Source organism: Ciconia boyciana, chromosome 21, assembly GCF_034638445.1.
Source record: "Ciconia boyciana chromosome 21, ASM3463844v1, whole genome shotgun sequence".
Classification (NCBI taxonomy): Eukaryota; Metazoa; Chordata; class Aves; order Ciconiiformes; family Ciconiidae; genus Ciconia; species Ciconia boyciana.
In genome coordinates, this window is record NC_132954.1 from 5,107,328 (window position 1) to 5,124,217 (window position 16,890).

A 16,890-nucleotide genomic window follows, 5' to 3' on the forward strand; every position below is an offset into this window, starting at 1 on the left:
GAACCCCGACGTACCCTGAAGATGCCAAGACAAGAGCTTCAGCAAAGCAGGCTGGTTGTCACTTCCTTTCACAACTCACCAGAACTCAGCAGCTTGCAGTAGTTACAGTTCACATAAAGGTATTGCTCTTTCTCTGAGAATTCACAATCTCAATTAAGAGTTCACATCAAGCATAAAGCTATACTGAGGCAGAAGATAATTTCTGTTCAAGTTCTACCTTCCTCTGTGTATTTTAGCATGTGCAGCACACACTGCTCTGTGTATTTTGGATGGGCTCAGTCCTGAACAGCGCTGGCAACCTCCCCTGGTTTACAATTCCAAACAGGCTGGACAAGGGAACAGTCTGGTCTTTCAGACAACAATGCACAATCACTGATGGCAGAGCGTGTGCAGTCTTGTATGGAAGCAAGTTTGTTCCTTGATTTTATTATAACTTTTTACTGTAAGATGCAGGAGAGGACCTAACACTAGAGGCAGAGGCAAGGGTGTTGCTGAACTCCACTTGCGTGAGCTGTATTGTCCTGCAGGGGATTTTCTCTTTAAACAATAAAGGCTGTTCCTTTGCAGGGGAAAACTAACTGGCTGTGTAATTACAGCAGTGTAAGTTCACACTCCTGAAACATTTTAAGAAACCAGTCAAGATTCATCCTCTCCATTCCAAGCACATCCAGTAATTGCTTCAGGATTTCTGCAGCACATTGAGAGCACCACAATCTGTGGGGTAGAAACAACTCTACCAGCTGCAGGAACAGGCACTCAAGGTCACTCACACTACCCACAGAAGCAGCACGGATCAGGGGTTTCTGCTGGCTCATCTCAGCACCCTCACCAGTCCCCCGGCACTGCCAGCACCACAGGCCTTGCCCATCCCCTCAGCCCCTTCCAACCAGTCCTGTCATATGCTTGCTTAGACAAAAACCCTCAGCCTCATTTTGGCTTTATGGCTCTGCTTTATTAAGAGGGTACATGTGCCATTTCCTTTGGCTTCCTATTGAACTTGCACTCCCAATAGTTCCTAGAGCAACCAAATTTCTTCTGCTAATTCAGAATCCCTCGTTCATTAAAAGGCAGACTGCCCTTAAGACTGCAGGTTGGCCTGTGGAGGATCAGAACCAGCACGCTGACTTACTTAGTTCCCCTCAGGAGTTTAACCCTCCAGAAATTCTGCTCTACAACTCCAGTGGTCAAAAAGCATGGGGTTTTTTCCCCCCCCGCCCCCCTTCTTCTACACCCACCTGCAGACTCTAGTAAAAGTTCTACACATTATTTGTGCAGTTGGACAGTCCAGAAGTGGAGACTGTATCCATGCAAATCCAACACCTGCTCCTGGAGAACACCACATTCTCTTCAAGTGCGCAGCATCAGTCCATGTCTTTCTGCTGCCTTGTCAGTGTGAGTGACCCTTGTTCCCAGCAGCTTCCCAGGTCAGAAGGAACCCCCACAAAATTCACAACAGAAGTTAGGGGTTAGAAAATTTTATTTGGTTTTTTTTTTGGTAACAGGAACTGCTCATTTACCAGGAAGGATGATGCCATCATACTGTGAGGGCAGGGGGAAAAAAAAAGAGAGAAAGAACCAAGTGAGAAAGCATTGTCAGGTAAAGGTGCAGTACCGCGGTGGTGAAAACTGAGCCATCATGTTCATTCCAAGCCAGACAGATAACACTGACAAGAAACACCAGTTCTCCTAGGTGAGCAGCTAACTGCCTGTCTACTTTGCTACTGTGCTGTTAACTTCCAAGCGGGGCTTTGTTCAGATAAGCATTAAACTCCGCTCATCAGCCCAGCGAAACAAGAAGCCCCACCCTTCACAGGCTCATCTGACCAGAACTACACTCATCTCTTTTACAGTCCCGGAATTTGGCCCCTGCAGGTAACTATGTCACAGCAAGCAGAACCGGGCATAAGGGAGGAAAAAAAGCCATTCAGCAGGAGCAGGCTGGGGCCCACCCTGTGCAGGGTGTGGCCAGTGTAGATCCAGGCAGAGTAGCCAGTAAAGAGCGTCCAGACAGACTGCCCACCCCTTCCTCCTCGGAAAAAAGTATCAGTAGTCCCCATCTCCCAGAATTTCCAATCAAGCTTTCAGCATCTCCCATTCATTATCCAGTCTGTGTCAGAGCGCGCTATGGACAGATAAACCCAATAACTTGTTTTATTTGGATCGCTCCATCCTCTAAGTCTGGCAGCTGAGCTAGGAGCTGTGTCAGATAAACAAATCCTAACCCTGCCTTGTCACTTGTTCTCCACGCACACAGAGCACCTCCAAAAACCATGGGAGACAGATTTACACAAGAGCTGATACTTCCAGCTATCCTGCAAGAGCTGCTCTTTCAGCTCAGCACACAAAATAAGGGGCATGAACAGCACTCATGCTCAAATGCAGCTTCTACTGCCCCAGAGCAGCAAAAATCAATGATTTAAGCATTTAAGCAGGATCAAGATCTCCTGCCCAGTGACTTGTTCCAGTCCTTCCACAGCAAAGCATTTTGCCGATACCTGCTAGGAATCTCTTGGGATACAAAAATAAAGATGGACTTTACCTTTTGCTGAAACCAGCGCATGGCTTCTTCCTTTCCAATTCTGTGCTTGGCTCCAATGTTGCCAGTCCTGCGTTTCTTGTCAGCAATGCTGAAACCAGGCCTGCCCAGCACCTGCCAGGAGAGGAGAGCAACAGCACTATTTCATTCTGGCATTTATTTATTTTCTTAAACTTAACAGTTTTCTAGGAGGGAAGGCTACAATCAGAAACATCTTGTTGTCTGAGTCACATTCAAGACTGAGAGCGTTATCCTCTACAGCCTCAATGTAAACTGCAAACTAAGTAACTTCTGAGCAGCCAGGTAAACTGACAGCAACAGCTCCTAGGCTGGACAACTTAGCACCATACACTGATTAGGGAAACCAAAATGGGTGTGGAAGATTCACTACTCCATACCCAGAGGCCTCAGCTCTTGAGAAAAGATACACTGAACAGCACTGCTAACATGTATGGAACAGCTTCCCTCTATTTCAGAGATTTAGAGTGAGGCACAGCAGAATGGAACAACTCAAACATGCCAGCCACCACCGCGACATGACCCATCCCCAGCCCTCTAAACGCGGGGAGAATCTTCCAGCAATGCAGCCCGTCTTTCAGTCCGCATTCCTAAAGCCCCTGCTGCTCCTTCCTTCCCCAAACCTAACACAGCTGTTTCAGCGTTATCCCAGGAGTACCAGTAAGAGCAACAGTATTTGCTTCTGAAGAGGCTTTCTGAGACACGTCATAAATCAAGGATTTTACAGCAGGCCTGGGAATCTCAGTTTAGACTTGGATTTTGATGACATTTTTCCATCTTCCAGCACCGGGCAGCAAGTTAACGTGAGCCAGTTATCATTCTAGGTTCCTTCTAGAGCCTTCACACAAGCCCCGTAGCTGCAAGGAAGCGGGGAATACGCACCACGTAAAAGTCCAAGCCGTAGATACCAATACTGGGATCGTATTTAATCCCCAGATCGATGTGCTCCTGGATTCCAAAGCCAAAGTTCCCAGTGTCTGAGAAATTGTTTTTTCTCAACTCGTATTCTCGCACCTGAAACATTTATTGTCAGTCACTATTTCATTACTGACTGCAAACAGAATAAGTAGTCCTGTGTGTTCCAACTGCTGCCAGACCCACAACTTTTCACATGCTACCAAGTCTTTAGCCCCAAGATTTTGCTCCCACAGCCTGCTCATAAATCACAGCAGCACAGACAGAACCTCAAGAGAAAGCAGCAACTTGCACCCACTAGCTCTTAAATAAGGATGAAGCAGCACAAACACAGCAGCCTGCGTATCAGACAAAGCTGCTACCCCAACCCTTAACATCCAAGACCGACTTGTAACTAGATCAGATGCAACATTTCAAAGCATACATCTTTTCAGTTGGTATGGATTAAGTTTTGTTCTTTCACAAATCAAACATCCAGACCAGCCAAATTCTCACCTTCAACCCCTTCTCCAGAATCTCCTCTGCTTTGGCCCCGCGAACCGTGCAATGAACAGCAATCTTCTCGTTTCTCCTGATGCCAAAGGATCTTACAGTGTATCGTGCTGTAGGCCGCAATAATTACACTTAGAGGCTATTCAAAGAATTCCCACTCGGGGGATTCAGAGCTTGCTTAAGAACACCAAAGAAATTACTTTAAAGGAAAGAAAAAAAGAACCAAGGCAACCACACATTCCCTCTTTGGGGATGAGGGCAGAGCAGCAGCCTGAGTCTGGAGGCAGAACTGACCTGGCAGAAACGACCACCAGCACCTGAATATTTACGGCCCCCGACTCTCACAACAAGGCCCAAATCAGAGCAGACCTCCCCACACTGGCTCTGCCAAGGAGCCTCTTCCCTGGGAACCACACTGCCACTTCCCCCTCTGCATGCTCAGGAGAGGGAGAAAAACAACCACTGCTGCAGCCAGAAAACAAACTGCTCCTTTGCAGCCCGCAGCCCCCCTTGGAAAACCCACCCCTCACCTTTGGAGAAGACGGGGGTCTGGCCCGTCAGCTGCTCCAGCACTTTGGCCGCTCGGGTGAGCCTGTCCCCGCTCTCCCCAACGCAAATGTTGAGGCAGAGCTTGCGGATGCGCAGCTCCCGCATGGGGTTCTCCTTTTCACCTTGGTCTTGCTGTGGAGAAACGACACGGAGGCTAATGGGGGGCACCCGGGAGACAGCCCACCGCTTGCCCCAGCGCCCGGAGAAGGCTTCGCCAGGCCGCTACCGCAGCCTGACACCGAGCCCTGCTCCAACCCGGGGGCGAACTCCAGCGCCGCGGCCCCCTCTCAAGCACCACCGCGGCGGCCCAGCCACCGGGCAGGCCGCGGCCTATCATGGCAGCCGCTTCCCCAGGGCGGCCCTCCGGCTCCTCCCTGCCCATACCGACCCCGCTGCTCTCCCTCCCGGCCTCCCCCGCTCCCGCCCGCACGGGCCGTGGCCCAGTCGTGCCCCGCCGAGGGCGGATGGCGGCGGATAGAGACGGCACAGCCTGCCCGCGGCCCTCGGGCCCCGGCACTCACCGCCATGATGGGGGCGGGGAAGAGATCAGCCGGGCGCTGCCGCGGGGTCTTATGGGACGGCGCGGGAGAGGGCGGTGCCACCGCCAGCGCCCCCTGGCGGCCGGAGGGCGGCGCTGCGCCGCGGCCGGTTGCCGGGACAACCGCGGGCGGGCGTGGGTCCCCGGGGAGCCCACGCGGCCATTTTGTCCCCCAGGCCCGTGGGGACGGGAGTGCGGAGGGGCCGCCCGCCCTCACCCCGTGCCCCGCAGCCGGGCCGGGACCAGGGCCCGGCTTCCACCGCCGTCAGCTGCTGCCTCCGCCGTGGGGCTCGCTCCGGAGTGCGCTGGGGCAAGATGGTGGCAGAGGGGGCTGCGGTCCTGCCAGGAGCCCTGCTCTGCCGCTGAGGCCGGGAGGGATGAGCCGTAGCGGTTTTGTTGGGAGATGCCACACCAGAAGGTGTTGGACCTTCTCCATTCCCAAGCAGCATCGCGTGTAGCTTACCCAAGCCTGGCTCCTGGAGCTTCTCCCCCGCCCTTCCCATGCCCCTGAGTTCCTTGAACCAGACCTGGGAACATATTTCAATTTTGCTTCACTCTTTCAGGGAAGCGTTTGCAGGTTTCAGATCTCTGCCTGGGATCTGGATCCTCTTTTTGCACCATTTTGACTTACAGCCCACTCTCTCGCTGCGGTCAGCTGGAAGCAGAGCATAACACAGCTTCCCTGGGAAGGGGGCAAGCCAAATTCACACCCCTTTTTGGGTCCAAACATCTCTTTCAGTGGCCATGTCCTGAGCTGAATGCTTGCAATGAGGCTGTCGCTCAGTAAGGATGACACCAGCTCAAGGCTTTCCCTGCCTGGGAGGTTGGACTAGATGATCTTTAAGGTCCCTTCCAACCCAAACCATTCTATGATTCTCTCCCCTTCCCTGTCTCCCAGGGGCTGTGCTCAAGGCTGCCAGGTTGAACTCTGTAATGCCCTCACTTATTTTTTGCCCCAGTTGCTTCTAAAAGGGGATAAAGGATAAATGAATAATCAGTTTGTCTCATTAAGAAGAGAAAAAAAGTGTTAGGAGTCTCTGTGCAGAGGGTGTGAGAAGCTGCTAGTTAAAAAGTAACGTTACTCTACTACTTCATTATCGATTTACTTAATCTAAGAACAGTTGTGCTGGAAACAGCTGCAGGCTCCTTACAAACTGACAACCAGCTTTACCAGCTCTCTGTGGATCCCGTTTAGGATCTGTCCAGGCTGCAGCGTTCCTTCCCGGGGCAAAGGCTGAGGGCAGGGTTACATGCACAGCAGGTATCACGGGTCGAAGGGCTGGTGCCTCCCCAGGGGAGAAGATTGGGATCAGAAGGTGGACAGAGCTGGGTGAAGGTGCTGGGCACTTCAAGAGTCAGAGTGCAGGCAGGGCTGCGTAGCTCGTGCCATCGCCTGAGGATGCTGCAAGGGCCCCAGGAGCAGGCAGGAACGCACGGCTGAGCTTTGCTGCGCAGGCGAGAGCAGGGTAGTGGAGGGGGCTCCTGCCTGACCTGTGCCCGTTTGCAGCCTATTCCCTGGTGTACCTTCCCGTGCTTGTGGCTCTCATTGCACTGCGGTGTCCTCCCTAGCCCAGTCTTGGATGGTCCCGCTGCCAAAGGCTATGTAGAATATCAGGCCAAACAGGTTGAGGGCTGCAGATATGAAGAAGGCATTCCTCCAGCCAGTCTGGAGATCCTGGGGGGCCAAGAACAGACCACAACGGTATCACCCTTCCCTTTATCTCCATGTGGTGATCACCCAACTACTGCTGCCCAGTTCACTGGCATTAAACTCATCTCCATCCTCTCTGCTTGCTGGTGGTACCAACAACAGAAGAGCTTTGCTCAACTCAAGACATATGCCAGATCCCTTCTTGTTGGAGATGCATTTCCTGCCTTGGCATTTTTGGAAACATTGTGTGCTGTGCTGAATTCAGGAAGCTTTCCTGCCTGGCACAGAGCTTCCCCCTCACCCCACTCCCTCGACTCTCTCCCCATCTCTAAGTACATCCAGATGGGGCCCAATGTGGAGCTCTTCCTGCTTTCTGAGTCATCCCCACGTCCTCAAAACGGTCCAGAGCTCTGGTTTGCCGGGTGCTACATCCCATGTGTTCGTTGGGAGACGGGGCTGGCTTGGAGTAATTTTTGATTCAGTGCAAAGAAAGGAATCCATTTCTGAGAGCAGACTTGTGTTTTCTTCCAGGGATGTGCTTGTGCTTTGTGTCCCCAAATTACCTGGCTGACAAGAAGTCCAACTGTGGTAGGAGCAATAATTCCTGCGACTATGCCAAAGGTATTGGTGATACCCAGCAGGAACCCTGCATATCTGGGGAGAGGAAGCAAAGGTTTCCTGAGTGAGGCAGAGAGAAAACTGTCACAGGAAGGGAGAGAAGTAAGTGCTGCCAGTCCCTTCCCGCATCTGCATGAATACTGCTTGTCGTGCTGAGCAACGCTAGGATCTTCCCTGCAAGACTGGGGGGGATTTTAAGCCTTTATTTTACTCCTTAGCTTACAATGCCACCAGCTACAGAAGATAAGGGAAGGGAGAGTAGGAGTTGCAGAAGCCTTGGGGGATTTGGAACAGTAAGGACGCAGAGCCAGGGACGGCACAGAGGTCAGACCCACTTACCTGGGCGCTATATCGATGTGGTTAATATTGATGCCTGCCCCTGTCATGCTGATTATTGTCAAGGCCAGCGTTAGAAGGACCACAACCACTGTGGAACTGCAGCCAATATAAGGCACAGCCACCAGGAAGATGGCTGGGAGCAGCATCCCTTGGGAGGAAAAGGGGATGTGTTTTATAACAGGCCACACAAGTGTGTTGGAAAGGCTGGATGGCAGATGAAAGCTTGTCCTTACCGAGTGCTGAGAAGAGCTTCCTGACAGCTGCTGTGCCAAGCACCCGCCTGGCCAAGAGGAAATCAGCCAGCAGCCCAGCCAGGATGTGCCCCAGCCCATTCCCAACATAAGGCAGGGAGGAGAGGAGCCCATTCTGCAGAGCAGAGAACAAGGCATTGTCACGTCCATGGCATGAAGGAACGGAGCCAAGACCTCCAAGACTGCAGCTCCCTTGGTCCCAGAGCCACCAGTCTTCAGGAAGAGATGTCCCTGAGGAACCTCCATGTTCCCAGCCTACAGAGGGACCAAGTCCCGTCGCTGTTGCAGGGACCAGCCTCAGCTGCAGGGCAGCACTCACCTCTCTGAGGTCAAAGTGGAGGACATTGCTCATGAACGTGGGCATGGAGGTCAGCAGCATGTAGAACAGCCAGTCCGTGCAGAAGCAGGCAATGGTGATCGCCCAAAGAGGCAGTGATTTAGCCATGGCCACAAGTGGGAGGGAGCAGCCATGACAGCTGCCCTGGAAGGAATAAAACATCAGCCAGTGCCTCCATTCCTGTTTCCCATCCCCTGGGCAGGCTGTCCAGGCTTTCCTCAGCCTCTCCACCTGCTGCTGAGAAGACTGGGACTAACCCTGGCCGCTGTATAAGGAGCCCAGCTGAACTGACTCAGAGCAGTCCCTTTGCCACAGCGTCTGCAGCGTGGTCAGTCGTGGTTAAAAGGTTTGTGTGTACCTGGTGAGCCAGCGACGACACAATGTACTCCTGCTCCCCGGCACTAATCCATGGGTGATGTGCAGGGTCCTCGTACACGAGGAGGAACCAGCAGAGGCACCAGGCACAGCCAACGCCACCTGCGAGGAACGTGGCTCTCAGTGCCAGCTCCTCTTACGGCGAGCTGCGGCAGAGCTGAGAGCCAGGGGGATGGAGGCTGGTGCTAGCGAAACGGCGAGTGCAGGAAGATGGAAAGGGAGAACTCCCCTTAACCCATTGCTCACAGTGGAAGGGGCCGAGTTGATGGCACAAAAGGTTCAGCAAAGGCATTTTCCCTAATAGTACCCCAGCAAAATGGCTTCTTCTGGCCTGGCAGGTGAGAGGGGAGCCCAGAGCTCTGTGTGGGACTAGTAAAGACGGAGCTGGTCCCACAGGGCTCTGATGGGGAACTGTTGGGAGCTCTGCCAGCAAACGATCTGCAGCGGGGTTGGAGTAGAGGGACAGGATGGGCCATCACTCACCAAAGATGTAGAAGACAAAAGGCCACCCCAGATTCTGGCAGATGATCCCAGCCACAAGGAGAGCAAAGAAAGACCCAAAAGTGCATCCTAGGGATCAGAAACCAGAAGAGTCATTTTAATGAGACTTTGTGTGACCAGTGGCGAGTGGGACAGACCTACAGCCTCCAGTCTGATTTATGATGGGAAAATGTGGTGGCACAAATGAAGCGCCTGTACAAACAAGCACCCTTGTATCCAGGTTTGCTCCCTTCAGTGTCCAGGTTCCCTCTCCTGCCTCAAGCTGACCTGAGCCGGAGACAGAAGACACAGGATGGGAGGAAGAGAGGCGGAAAGGCTGAACGCTGCTACGCTTCTTTGCCAAGGACCCACGGCCTTGAACTTGAAGCTGCTACAAGGACTGGCTTGGAAAGAAGGGGGTGATAGGAGGTCCTGCACTTACTGAATCGGTGGTGGGGAAAAGTCCTTGTGTCTTACCAGCATCAGCGACGTTCATGAGCCTGCTGCGCTCCAGCGGAGGGGCCCATTTTGCCCAGAGCGTGTATTGAGCTGGAAATATCACCCCCTGCAAAGGATAACAGGGAGCATGGAGGGAAGGGACACGGGGAGTGCAGCTAGGGATAATCAGAGCAGGTTTTGTAGCCTGGAAGCACCTGGAGCCACAACTGACCTCAGCCAAGCCCAGCAGCACCTGCAGCCCGATGAGGAAGCTCACGCCGAGCTCTGCTGCTCGGGGCATGAGGAGGGTGAGCACGGAGGAGAGCAGGAGCCCGCTGCCTAGGACAGGTTTCCCCCCGAACAGTCCCGAGCAGTACCCGCCCAGCGCCTGCGTGAGGCTGTAGCCATAGAAGAAGGAGCTGAGGATGATTCCTTGAGTCTCAGGGCTCCAGTTGTACACGGGGGCCTGGAGGAGACAGAACATGTCTGTCAGACAGAGATCTCTGTTTTCCAGGTGCAGACTCCTCCAGAAGGGGAGAAGCAACCCTGAGTACAACAAACTGAGCTCTCTGCTCCTTCACCCCCCTTGTCCTCAAGGCTTTTCTCTGCAGCTTCCAAGTCTGTCCTCATGCAAAAGCAGGAGCGGACTGAGCCCAGGAAGCGTCTTTCAGTTATCTGCATCTGCTTTCCACTTACGCCCTGAGCAAATCCTGGGTAGGAGCCATGGGGAGCGCTGCCGGACCAGCCGTGGGGATGGCTGCTGTTAGTCATGGCAACGATGGTGATGCTGAGGCTGACCCGGAGCGCGTATGCCATGAAGAGAGAGACGTGCAGGACCAGGGCCAGGCCACAGCGAGCGGAGCAGAGCCCTGGGGAGGGAGAGCGCCCACAAACCAGGGCTGGTCAGAGAGGCCACGGGTTAACTCTCACCCCCTCCTACAGATCCGTGTCGCCAGGCAATCACCTTACTGCAGCAACAAATGGCTCTGTCCAGGTACCCTCCAGACATCTACCACTAAGCCCCGGCCCTCCTCCTCTGAAGGGATGGCAGTTTGTATCTTCAGAAGGAGAATGGAGGGGCAGGAAGAAGAGCAGGCTTGCCGAAGGATGGAGGGGACATGTCACTGGCTCCCGGGCCCTGCTGAGGACGCGCTTCAGCCCGCTGCTCCCCAGGGAGCGGCTTTACCTGTGCGGGAGGAGGGCTGCTGGGCAAGCAGAGGGGCTTCGTCCTGCTCTGCCTCCGGCCCGTCCCCTGCCTGCGTGTTGTCCACGTGGCGCTGCATCCTCTCCTGCCTGCAATGCTGCTGCCTGCTTCTCCTCAAGATAACGTCCAGCCCTGTTGGGAAGTGAATCTCAAATATCAATGAACACGGGAGCAGCCAGGCAGTGAGCCCTGGCATTTCTTCCCAACGCTGTTACTGGCACGGCGAGAGCAGAGCAGGCTGCCGGTTGCAGACGCCTGCACTGGGACCCCCTTACTTGCACCCATGGTTTATAACCCTCAACCACAACAGCCTAGCAGGGCAGCGGGGTCTCTCCCACCCCGGGGTGCTCCTGCAGACGCCCGGGGGGTACCCGCTGCCCTCCCTCGGCTGGTGCAAAGGGAGGCTCCTTCCCCGTCCCCCCGGGGTAGCTCACCTCCGGGGAGAGGCGTCTCCCCCAGCCCAGAGGGGACCGACGGGGCCGTGGGTCTCCTGGGGCCGTGTCCCGGGGCGGGTAGCGGGAAGGATTTGGGATTTCAGGATTTCACGTGCTGCGGCAGGATTGGGGATCCTGCCGGTCAGGGACGCAGGTGGGACGGCGCAACGCCGGGCCTCGAACCAGGCCAGGAGTGGGACGGACGGACGGACAGACGCACGCACACACCCCCCCACCCCCTCCCCCCGCACCCCGGGCCTCGCCCCGCCGCCGCTAGGCCACGCCCCGCCGCCGCTAGCACCGCCCTCCGCCACAGACCCCGCCCTCCACTGCGGGTCCCGCCCCTGTCTAGTCCCGCCCCCGCCAGGCCGCGCCCCCGCCGCCTGACCCGTGCCGCGCGCGAGTCATGTGCCCAGTCAAGATGGCGGCGCTCAGGGCGGCGGTGGTGCTGGGGCTGTGCCTGGGCTGCGCGGCTGCCGCCGTCCCCCTGGTTATCTGGCACGGCATGGGTGAGCCGGGACCGGCAACGGGGGGCGGGGCCGATCCTCCGGTAACGGCTCTGTGGGCGGGGCGGCGGGGCCTAGCTGGCCCGGCTCGCGGACAGGGCCGTGCCGGGACCCGAGCAGGCCCGAGGGGAGCTCGCAGGCCGCCCCGGTGTCCCCCCCTCCTCCTCCAGGCCGCGGGTTTCTGCGGAGGCTGGGAGGTGCTGACCCTCCTCTCCCGGGCCCGTGTGTGCGTTGGCAGCTCCTGATCCCGTTGCAGCAGGGGGGTCCTGCTGTGATGTTTGTGGAGGCGGGTGTGGGTGAGGTGAGGGCCTCGGCGGTGGCGTGACGGTGCTCCGCGGTGTTCCCTTTCGCAGGAGACAGTTGCTGCAATCCACAGAGCATGGGCTACATTAAGAAAATAGTGGAGAATAAAATACCGGGGATTTATGTTCTGTCTCTCAAGATTGGAAACAACCTGATACAGGTAACTAACTCTGCTGTCACTCACGTTTCTGCCTGGCAGGGTGGTGGCCAGTGTGCGGATCTGAAGGTGCGATAGTTATTGCAATCTCTGTTATTAACATGGCTCCACAAGGATTTCTGTTGTGCTTTCCCTGCCTTTTTTTTTTTTTTGTGAAGTAAACAGCTTTGACAGGTAGAAACCAGTAAAGTCTAGATAATATCTGTAGAAAAGAACTGGGGAAAAAGAAATTCCTACTCTAAATTGGATTAATATGCAAATCCACTGATTAGCACTCTCAGCACTCCAGGTAATACAAAGGCATGCAATAAGATACTGTGCTCTTCAAGGCAGAGCTTTATCCCGTGCCATCCTTTTTGATTTACAACCATTTATTCACTATATATCTTCAGTATAATAAAGATATAGACTTCTTCTGCGCTTTTGTGTTTCGTGACAGTTTTGTGTAGCCCTACGGAATTTCTTTGAATAGTGTCTCAGGATAATGTGCATGTATGTTATTTTCTCGGATCTGGAAAAGATGGGTGAAGTTTGAGGTTTTTATTTTTTATATATATATACAAAATACTATTTTATATATATATATACACACACGAAATTTTGTATATATATATACACAAAATCTGAAGGGACTCAAATTGCCAACAAGTTTGGGGAAATGTCACTTCCATATGAGAGAGTTTTGCCAGGCAGAGTAGGAACAGAAATGGGATGAAGGGAAGTGTCAAAACTTGAATTTCACTTCTGTCATGTTGTGAAAGTTCAGGTCGTCTTTCAAAAGCAGAACTGTTAGCGATCTAGTGGTAGAGATTAAAATAACGTAAACCATTGTAAAGGTACAAGTTGTACTTTCTAATCTGGATAATCCATCAGGATATGGAGAACAGCTTCTTTATGAATGCGAACGATCAAGTGAGAGAGGTGTGCAGCCAACTCGCAAAGGACCCTCACCTGACAGGAGGCTACAACGCAATGGGCTTCTCCCAAGGAGGCCAGTTCCTGTAAGTTTACAGTTCTGTTCCATTTCCAGTGATTTTTGTTGGGTTTTAGGTTGTGATTCAAAATTTTTTTAAAGTACTAAGCAGATGTAAACTGACAGACCCCTTTGTAAAGGTAGGCGTGCTCCAAAGGCAAGTATGTAGCCCAGCTCTACCCGGAAGGGTTAATTCTCTTTGCAAACGTTACCCAAGTGCCCGAGCCCACGCAGGGGCAAGCTGAGAGCTGCCTGTGAACCAGCATTGGTGGCCTGGGCATGCTGAGTGCCAGCTCAGCTCCTTCATCTTTCTCCACAGGAGGGCAGTGGCCCAGAGGTGTCCTTCTCCTCCCATGCTCAATTTGATCTCCATTGGGGGGCAGCACCAAGGTAGTGTCCTCTTAAGTTACCGTACCTGTTAATCCCTGTGAAGGGTGGGGGGCTCTTGTTGGCAGGAGGAATGATTTTTTTGGCCTCTTCCTAAAAACTGACTGTTTTTCTGTGAATTAAACTGTCCCTTTGTTCCTGTCTGAATCCGGTGATCTGCTTTGGGCCAGCTGTTAGCCAACTACATTATCTTCTGTCTTGGTCTTGCTTAACTGGCAATGAGAAGGGACCTTTATAAGTAGACGACTTATTGTCTGGGTAGAATTCTCATATACTTTGGAAGCACTTGGGATTAGTTGTTTTGGGAGAATAAATTTCTAACTAACTACAGAGCAAAGCCTTTGTGAAACTAAACCTGCTAGGTCCCAAGCATATTTTACAATCGGCATCTGGAAGGCTAAAGCCCCAAGGAAAGGGAGGTGCTTTTTTGCAGTAGATTAAAGAGGCACTATGAAATGGAATTTAAGAGGTGTGCAGTTAAGAGTGGCTGGCAATGAATTTCAAATACTCTCCCCTGAGAAGTTCCATGGCTTGAGTCTATTTCTTTGTAGTGTTGTGGGAATACTTATAGGGAACCATCCTGAGACCTCCGGGGAACACACCAGGCAAGCTGGACAGTATTCCGCTTGTCTGCATGGCCCCATTCTCCAGAGCAATACTCTCAGTTCAAGAACATCATCCATTATCTTTGTGTGTAATAGTGCCCAGGGGCAGGAGGGCTGTCTAATGAGATTGCAGGATTAAAGGCCGCCTGATTCCCTGGGTAATTCTTGCCACTGCTCTGTAAGAGGGTGGTTCTTTACCAGCCGCTGAGATTAAGGGATTTCAGTTTGGCTCACCGAGTTGTTACACGTCTCCATACCCCAGGCGTGTATGGCTTTCCACGCTGTCCTGGTGAGAGCTCCCATATCTGTGACTGGATCCGAAAGATGCTGGATCTGGGCGCCTACACGCAAGCTGTTCAAGAACAGTGAGTATATTCATCAGGCTGCAATGACGGGGGCCAGGCCCACGTGAGCAGCTCTGGGTTTCCGGTCTGATCTTTTGGTTTCTCTCTTCTCCAGCTTGGTACAAGCAGAGTATTGGCACGACCCTCTGAAGGAGGAGGACTACAGGAAAAACAGCATCTTTTTGGCTGACATAAATCAGGAGAGGGTAAGGACCTGGTTGATGATTAAATACTAGCAGTGAGTTCCTTCACATTAGCTCTCTCTGGCAGTAGTTTTGCTGGAGTTTGAAGGGGAGCGTTTTTTGTTCTGCATCCCAGGAGCGTACGAAGTGTTTTTGCTGGTAGATTTATGAATGAGACTTGTCTGTGGCAGAGCAGTTTCTGTGTCACTGCACTCTTTTGGAGTGGTTGGTGTAGATATGCCCCGTGCTCAGTCCACCTATCACTTTTAAAGTGGGCAAATCCTGGGCACGCTGGGCCTGCCTTCCCAGGGGAGGCCCATCCCCTCTTCACAGCCTGGAGATGAGGCTGAATGCCGTGAGCACAGCCAAGGGAGGCTGGTGACAGAAACGCATGTTCCTGCCTCCTAGGCTGGTGCAGTCCAGGGTTTCCTTTGCAGGTGCTGCAAGTTGGAGCAGGCGGTTTCCCCGACCTGTCTCGGTGGGCTTTCCAGTGACTTGGATCTGTTCTCTGTTGCTTTCATCCAGGGCATCAATGAGACGTACAAGAAAAACCTGATGGCTCTGAAAAAGTTTGTGATGGTGAAATTTCTCAATGATACCATGGTCGACCCTCCGATCTCTGAGGTGAGGCAGGCAGGGTGGGTGCTGCTTTTGGGTGGTGTTTTGGTTCTTGCTTGCTCGTTTCTGGTTTGTTCTTTGGTAGCAGAACTTGAGGTTGGCGAGGAGCAGGCTGAGCACAAATGTAGGCCTGATACTGCACTGTCTGCAGCCGCATGTCTCCAGTAGAAGCTGGTGAAAGCCTGTTTATCTCCTGGGAGCCCTTCAGCAACTGTTTCCTTGGTTTTCTTCTGACAGTGGTTTGGGTTTTACAAAAGCGGCCAAGCCAAGGAGACCATCCCGCTGAAGGAGACCTCGCTGTACACAGAGGTATGTTCTGCTGAGGGGTTTCTGCTATTTCCACTCTATAGTGTCCCTGGGGTCTTGAGGAGCTCTAAACCCCACAGCTCTGCTCTGCTGACCCCCTCTGCCGTTCCTGAGGCATTGCCTCCTCTTGCCAGGAGCTGTTTGGGAAGGCATTTCTCTCCAGGCCAGTTCTGGCAGTGGGAATTACCATGGTGGTCTCATGGCTGGCTCAAGATCCCCTGCAGCATGTGCTTAATGAATTCTACTCCTTTTTAAAGCCTTACTGTAAGAGTAATCCAAAATGCCTTTTTCCCCCTCTATGAGGAGAAGCTTTAAAGAGCAGAGGTGGAAGCCACTCTAGCCTGCCAGCCACTTCTCCTGCAACAACGGTCTCTGACCATCAGCTCTTTTGTGCCAGGTTCCCCAGCCATTGCCAGCGTTTGGCCATGGCAGGGCCCCAGGAAGCTATGGTCATACTTCTCTCTGCAGGATCGCCTGGGGCTGCAGGAGATGGACAAAGCAGGAAAGCTGGTGTTCCTGGGGGTGAAAGGGGATCACCTGCACTTCTCAGAAGAGTGGTTTTACAGCATTATCCTCCCCTTCCTCCAGTGAAGCTAAGGGGAGCCCTGTGAGAGCACTGGGGAGGGTCTACCACTGTAGTTAATGCAGCTGCTACTGTGCAACAGCACTTTCTGCGTACAAGCCTGCGGTGATCTGGGGAAGGGGAAGAAGAGGGGGTTTAGCTCAGCAGTTCCATGGTGTGCAGAGGTGGCACCTGTTACACTGCAGTAAGAGACCGGGATTTGTCTGGGTGTAACTACACTCCAATATGGGTGGACTGAGCCTTGCACGAGTTCTGACGCACTCCATCCTGCACAGGCCCTGGTAAGTCTACTTTGGTTCTCAGAGCTGTGGCTGTTCCGGTTGCTTGCTGATGGCAAAATGCTTAGCTGCACAAGAGGTTTGTTCTCCCTGTCGCCTGTTCCTCACAGGACGCAATGGCAGTATTAACTGAAATCACTAGAGCATGAATGCTGCATCTCAAAGGGATCAGCAAGTAGACTTACATGGCTGTATGCAGAGGAAAGATATTACAGCCTATCCTTCAAGATGGGGAAAGGGCCAAATTTAGGGATTTCTGGGGAAAAAGGAGGGTTTTGAATTAAGCAGGTATTAACAGCTTGAACAGTTTAACTAATGGCTTGTTTTATGCACTTTTGTACAGCAACTGAAATCAATAAAGAACTTTACATCTAACCAACCAAAAAAAAAAAAAAGGTGAGATTTGACAACTACTGACAATTTGATTTGAGGGGAGTTGAGGGAAGTCTGTACTTCAGGGGAAAGTATTCAAA

At 52.9% G+C, this 16,890-nt stretch overlaps 3 protein-coding genes across 4 annotated transcripts; 1 reads left to right on the top strand and 2 right to left on the bottom strand.

Moving 5' to 3' along the window:
- Positions 1 to 1,459: 1,459 nt before the first annotated feature.
- RPL11 (ribosomal protein L11) lies at positions 1,460 to 5,170 on the bottom strand. Its single transcript, XM_072885369.1, has 6 exons — positions 5,032 to 5,170; positions 4,492 to 4,642; positions 3,965 to 4,071; positions 3,437 to 3,568; positions 2,540 to 2,650; positions 1,460 to 1,539 (listed from the first exon to the last, which is right to left on the bottom strand). Exons 1-6 carry the CDS (start codon positions 5,035 to 5,037, stop codon positions 1,510 to 1,512), a joined length of 537 nt encoding a protein of 178 aa, XP_072741470.1. The 5' UTR covers positions 5,038 to 5,170; the 3' UTR covers positions 1,460 to 1,509.
- Positions 5,171 to 5,335: 165 nt separating this feature from the next.
- On the bottom strand, positions 5,336 to 11,383 carry LOC140662200 (sodium-dependent phosphate transport protein 3-like). Of its 2 annotated transcripts, XM_072885366.1 has the most exons (12): positions 11,176 to 11,383; positions 10,724 to 10,873; positions 10,234 to 10,406; positions 9,770 to 10,003; positions 9,577 to 9,664; positions 9,103 to 9,189; positions 8,603 to 8,721; positions 8,227 to 8,388; positions 7,890 to 8,022; positions 7,657 to 7,804; positions 7,263 to 7,353; positions 5,336 to 6,723 (listed from the first exon to the last, which is right to left on the bottom strand). In XM_072885366.1, the coding sequence occupies exons 2-12, from the start codon at positions 10,818 to 10,820 to the stop codon at positions 6,592 to 6,594; spliced, it is 1,464 nt and encodes a 487-aa protein (XP_072741467.1). In that variant the 5' UTR covers positions 10,821 to 10,873; positions 11,176 to 11,383; the 3' UTR covers positions 5,336 to 6,591. The 2 variants fall into 2 exon arrangements, with proteins under 2 accessions (XP_072741467.1, XP_072741468.1); XM_072885367.1 differs by lacking the exon at positions 11,176 to 11,383 and having other exon boundaries at positions 10,502 to 10,865.
- Positions 11,384 to 11,550: 167 nt separating this feature from the next.
- Positions 11,551 to 16,827, top strand: PPT1 (palmitoyl-protein thioesterase 1). The gene is made up of 9 exons (XM_072885368.1): positions 11,551 to 11,684; positions 12,035 to 12,144; positions 13,015 to 13,142; positions 13,434 to 13,504; positions 14,369 to 14,471; positions 14,566 to 14,656; positions 15,158 to 15,256; positions 15,488 to 15,559; positions 16,025 to 16,827. The coding sequence occupies exons 1-9, from the start codon at positions 11,582 to 11,584 to the stop codon at positions 16,145 to 16,147; spliced, it is 900 nt and encodes a 299-aa protein (XP_072741469.1). The 5' UTR covers positions 11,551 to 11,581; the 3' UTR covers positions 16,148 to 16,827.
- Positions 16,828 to 16,890: the final 63 nt, after the last annotated feature.